General features: G+C 38.9%; 1 protein-coding gene across 1 annotated transcript; it reads left to right on the plus strand.

Annotated features, from left to right (window-relative positions):
* Positions 1-282: 282 nt before the first annotated feature.
* LOC124870603 (testis-specific serine/threonine-protein kinase 1-like) lies at positions 283-5,536 on the plus strand. The gene is made up of 2 exons (XM_047369407.1): positions 283-566; positions 4,806-5,536. The coding sequence occupies exons 1-2, from the start codon at positions 309-311 to the stop codon at positions 5,460-5,462; spliced, it is 915 nt and encodes a 304-aa protein (XP_047225363.1). The 5' UTR covers positions 283-308; the 3' UTR covers positions 5,463-5,536.
* Positions 5,537-6,024: the final 488 nt, after the last annotated feature.

The following is a 6,024-nucleotide window of genomic DNA, read 5'->3' on the forward strand; positions in this document are numbered from 1 at the left end:
TTAATGGTTTATGTTTTATATATTTGAAACCAAATGTAAATAATTTGCCCTCCTTCCATCGTTTTGAACTAAGTAATCCAGTCAGTTTGCAGAGTTCAGAAAAGTAGCTAAAAAACAGAATAATTAAAGAATTTAAAGGTTATGTTTTTGTTTCTAAGAAACAGCATAATGCACTTGACAACTCTAGTCATATTCTACATGCATCTTTCCTTCTAGAACATGATGTCACAGTGCTGTGTGTTACTGAGTACTTCTCCGCTATATAATTTCTCCTGAGAGGACTCGGTATCTCAGGACTCTGTTCGCCAATGATGATGGATAAAACCTTCATGGAAACCAGGGGCTACACATTTAAGGCCACACTTGGAGAAGGAACATTTGGCAAAGTTGTGAAAGCAGAGTCAATTCATCTGAAGAAACTAGTAGCTATAAAGATCATTGGCACTGACAAAAGTAGTTCTGTCAAAAGAGAAAGGTTTTTGTCTCAGGAAAAAGAAATTATTAGATCTTTAAAGCATCCCAACATCGTCAAAACGTTTGAAGTGTTTGAATCCCGCTCGAAAACGGTAAACATTTTAGACTTTTCTTTTTTTTTGTATTTTTACTTTAAGTGTCTGGAATGACATAAACACTCATGTCCAAAGTGAGATAAATTTGTGTTGTGACTCTTTTTAGGTTTTTCTTTACATTGTTAATGGTTTACCCCTGTAGTAACAAGATGTAACAACCCTTTTATTATCAAAAACATCAAATTTAGGTCGAAACCTCATCTTTATAACTTCTGTAGTTCACTCTGACATGATGGATATCAACCTCTAGGCCAAATCCAGAATGATTGTGATCCAGTTTTTATATTATTAAAGTTGGGGTTCATAACAGTTTGCTGGTTTTGATTTATCTTGATCTATTTGAGGCGCCCTATGGAATTAAGATCTAGCCAGTTTCCACTAGTGCAAAGTTTGATGTTTTTTATCTTTAAGCCACTTCTCACTTTGAACTTGTGACAGATTGCTCTGTTGTCATGCTGGAAAATACTGAGTACAACAAATTGTGCTGTGATTGCTGGATGCTAGTCATTGTAATATTGGCCAGAACTGTGACTTTCACTGTTGACAAAGGTCTCATTATAACACTAAATCTTTCTGGTTCAGATCATTTTTTTCAGAAGTGCAAAGCAATCAAAATGGTCCTTCAATGGAAAAAATATGTGTATACTGGTCTTCTGTTGATGCTTCTCTATGCTACCTATAGAATTTCAATATCTCTTACTTTTGTTGCTGCTCTTATTATGTCATTTTGCTGCCACTAATGTGCAAGCTCTGCCCTGGTGGCAAAACAATTTTCTAATCAAATTTCTATGACGAGACAGTCTTTTTTCATCATGTTCCAGCATGATATGACAAAATACAATAAAGCTAAATAAAATTACCTCATTTTATGTTATCATGATATTAACACAAAACTTTACAACAAAATGAAAACATTTACAACAAAAAAACAAGTTTTTCGACTACTGGTAAAATAACTAGATTTTCATGGTTGTAATCATGTTAATTTTAACCTTTGTTTATTGTTCTTTTATGGGTTTAAACACCCGTTAAATGTGATAGTAGCTATAAACTATTTAAACCTTTTTGCCATTCTGCACTACACAGCATAACAAGTTGATGCTAGCTGCTATTTTTTAAACGAATGCATTGTTACTACCCGATCTGTCCTGGAAGCATGATCCATACTGTCAGCTCATTTGCACATGCGCTGAATTACTTCCGGATCGCTGTTGAATGTGCTTTAGCCATTTAAACAGTACTGGAAAAAGGTATTTCCATCCTTAATTATAACTGTGTGCTATATTATATCCTGTAAATAGTTTTAATATAACATATGTAATACACATTGATATTATTAAAATGTAGATCTATAATGCGAACATATTTATAATATTAAATTATTACTTCCTATTAAAAGGACCTACTTTCCTAGACAATACTATAATTCACTTAATAACAACTGTCATCTGCGATGGACTGACTCGTCCATAGACTGCTGGAGATAGGCACCAGCTCCCCGGCGACCCACTACGGAATAAACGGTAGAAAATGACTGACTGACAACTGTCATTATTTTGTTCAGGAAATATATTTTAGTAGAAAATTGTTTATTAGACTTATTGATTGAACTGTAACGTATTTACGCTGTCAATGTGCCCTCTGGTGGACATCTGCAAAACATTTTATGGAAGAAAAATCTTTTTTTTCCAGATCATAAAAGGCTGTAAACGGATCCATTCTGCTCTGTAACGTAATCACTGCACATGCTCAGAGCAGTCAAAATGGACTGCAGCAAACCATTTTTGTCTGTATTTTTGTTATTCCCTTTAAATCATGTTCTATTTATACGATTACAATGAAATACATAAAGAAACATCCCATCCAAAACAAGATAAAAGAAAAAAAACATATGACCAAAGAAAAAATTTCTTCCCAGAAGTAATTCTCTGTACACATGCGCAAATGAGCTGATGGTACAGTGCTTCTGGGACAGATCGGGTAGTGACAGGCATTGTTGTGTTATTTCTTCTTCTGCTTGGTATCTAATTTGATTCCTTATCTGCTGTGTTTGGCGCCACCCCTGCCTGGAAGTTTCCCTGTTTCTGTCGTTGCACATGGTCAGTGTACCCTATTGGGCAGGTACAGGGGTTGGACAATGAAACTGAAGCACCTGTCATTTTAGTGTGGGAAGTTTCATGGCTAAATTGGACCAGCCTGGTAGCCAGTCTTCATTGATTGCACATTGCACCAAAAAGAACAGAGTGTGAAGGTTCAATTAGCAGGGTAAGAGCACAGTTTTGCTCAAAATATTGAAATGCACGCAACATTATGGGTGACATACCAGAGTTCAAAAGAGCACAAATTGTTGGTGCATGTCTTGCTGGCGCATCTGTGACCAAGACAGCAAGTCTTTGTGATGTATCAAGAGCCACGGTATCCAGGGTAATGTCAGCATACCACCAAGAAGGACGAACCACATCCAACAGGATTAACTGTGGACGCAAGAGGAAGCTGTCTGAAAGGGATGTTCGGGTGCTAACCCGGATTGTATCCAAAAAACATAAAACCCCGGCTGCACAAATCACAGCAGAATTAAATATGCACCTCAACTCTCCTGTTTCCACCAGAACTGTCCGTCGGGAGCTCCACAGGGTCAATATACACGGCCAGGCTCCTATAGCCAAACCTTTGGTCACTCATGCCAATGCCAAACGTCGGTTTCAATAGTGCAAGGAGCGCAAATCTTGGACTGTGGACAATGTGAAACATGTATTGTTCTCTGATGAGTCCACCTTTACTGTTTTCCCCACATCTGGGAGAGTTACGGTGTGGAGAAGCCCCAAAGAAGCGTACCACCCAGACTGTTGCATGCCCAGAGTGAAGCATGGGGGTGGATCAGTGATGGTTTGGGATGCCATATCATGGCATTCCCTTGGCCCAATACTTGTGCTAGATGGGCGCGTCACTACCAAGGACTACCGAACCATTCTTGAGGACCATGTGCATCCAATGGTTCAAACATTGTATCCTGAAGGCGGTGCCGTGTATCAGGATGACAATGCACCAATACACCCAGCAAGACTGGTGAAAGATTGGTTTGATGAACATGAAAGTGTAGTTGAACATCTCCCATGTCCTGCACAGTCACCAGATCTAAATATTATTGAGCCACTTTGGGGTGTTTTGGAGGAGTGAGTCAGGAAACGTTTTCCTCCACCAGTATCACGTAGTGACCTGGCCACTATCCTGCAAGAAGAATGGCTTAAAATCCCTCTGATCACTGTGCAGGACTTGTATAAGTCATTCCCAAGATGAATTGACGCTGTATTGGCTGCAAAAGGAGGCCCTACACCATACTAATAAATTATTGTGGTCTAAAACCAGGTGTTTCAGTTTCATTGTCCAACCCCTGTTCATTCCATGTGTCCCAGATTAGACTCATCCTTACCAGTTCTTTGTGCCCTCCGTCCAGACCCTCTCCACCTGCAAGGGACATTGATGGGCATCCCGCTTTTACCGTGCACCGCATTGTGGACTCTCGAAACAGGGTTCGTGCTATCCATTACCTTGTGGACTGAGAGGGAAACGGTCCAAAGGAACGCTCCTGAGTTCCTGAGGACTAATAAATTATTGTGGTTTAAAACCAGGTGTTTCAGTTTCATTGTCCAACCCCTGTACAGCTGATTAAATTTGTGCCAGACAGCCTTCTTGGTAAATAGCACAGTAAAGAAGGACTGAGAGGTTTGTAGAAGGCCTTTGCTGTGGTTTTTGCCTTCGGAAATATTTCCCCACAGCCAAGTCTGTCTTTCTTTAGAAAAAAAAAACAAACAAAGAACTGGCAGTGTACAGAAAAGGGGCGGGGGGTATATTGGAATGACTCCTGTCATTCTAATATTTTCTCTGGCCTCAGAAATGGCTCATTAAAATGGCTTTTAGACTCTATAAAGGATTTTGTCTATTAAGAGTATTAGAAAAAAAAATACAGCTTTCAAACCCTAGTTTTTCATAAGACTCTTCAAGGTTTTGTAAGCATAATATTAGAAAAAACACTTTTTACGTAACTAACCCTTCAAATATAAGCTAGATGACAATTGTTAGGCGTATGAAATTACTATTTTTTTTTAGTAATGGAAAACACTGTTGTTCTGTTTTTAATATCACTGTCCTGGAGAAGGTAAATTAAAACTTTTTTGCTTTAGTAGAAGAGTAATATGATTTGACTAACTGATTAATTACGTAATTTCCAATCTTTAGGTCTATGTGGTGATGGAGCTTTGTCCACAAGGAGATGTCTCAAAGCTTATTGCTGCCAGAGGGGCTCTAAATGAATGTTTCAGCTGTAGACTTTTCAAGCAGCTGTGCCTGGCAATTCAGTACCTTCATGGCATCAGTGTTGCCCACAGGGATATTAAATGTCAAAACCTTCTACTGGACATGCACTATAACCTCAAACTGTGTGACTTCGGCTTCAGTGAGAGGCTCACTTGCATCGATGGCAACTTGGTGCTGAGTGATACTCACTGTGGCACTTTACACTATGCAGCACCAGAGGTCCTGAAGAATCTCCCATACAATTCCAAGGTGTCTGATGTGTGGAGTATGGGCATTGTGCTGTATATGATGCTCTGTGGGTCACTTCCTTTCGGCACCACTAACAAAAAGAAATTAGTGCACCTTCAAGTGAAGCATAGCATTAACTTCCCAACTGCTTCATCTGTTTCAACTGAAGCAAGAGAGCTGATCCACAGCATACTACACCCTGTTGTGGAGCACCGGATCACGGTCAGCAGCATGTTAGAGAGCCCATGGCTATTAAGGGGGACAGTGGAAGACAGTAATGAGGCCTGGGCAACAACAGCAAGCTTTAGTCAGAGAGCACTTCCACACAAAAAGCTCAAAGAGGACAAGTAAAGAGCAAAAAGCTGTTCAGATGTACAGCAAGGACTGTCCAACACTGTCCCATGACAGGCACCATAGTCTGACAATTTTACACTTGTTCAAAATTTAATAAATGTGAAAAATTTTAAACGGATTGAGTGGGGGTTTCATATTTTGAAGATATAAATCAAGTGACTCTAATTTGTGCTTTTACATACAGTACTGTAAAAAGGGGTTTCCCCCTTACTGATTTCTTTAGTTATTTGCTTTTTTTTTTAAGTTAAATATTTCATATTATCAAACACATTTTATTATCAGACAAAGTAAATGCAAAAAGCCAATTTCAAATGAGGATTTCCTTTATTAAGGGAAAATAGCAATCCAAGCTAACCTTACCCTATGGGAAAATGTGATTGCCCTCTAGACGGTGGTTGTGCCACCCTTAGCAGCAACAACTGAAATCAAAAGTTAGGATTTTTCATCACTGAGAAGGAATAGTTGTTCATTCCTCTTTCCAAAATTGCTTTAATAAAAACAAACTGCACAGTATCTGAGCACCATGCTACAGCATTTCAATCGGATTTAATTCCAGATT

Source organism: Girardinichthys multiradiatus, chromosome 6, assembly GCF_021462225.1.
Source record: "Girardinichthys multiradiatus isolate DD_20200921_A chromosome 6, DD_fGirMul_XY1, whole genome shotgun sequence".
Classification (NCBI taxonomy): Eukaryota; Metazoa; Chordata; class Actinopteri; order Cyprinodontiformes; family Goodeidae; genus Girardinichthys; species Girardinichthys multiradiatus.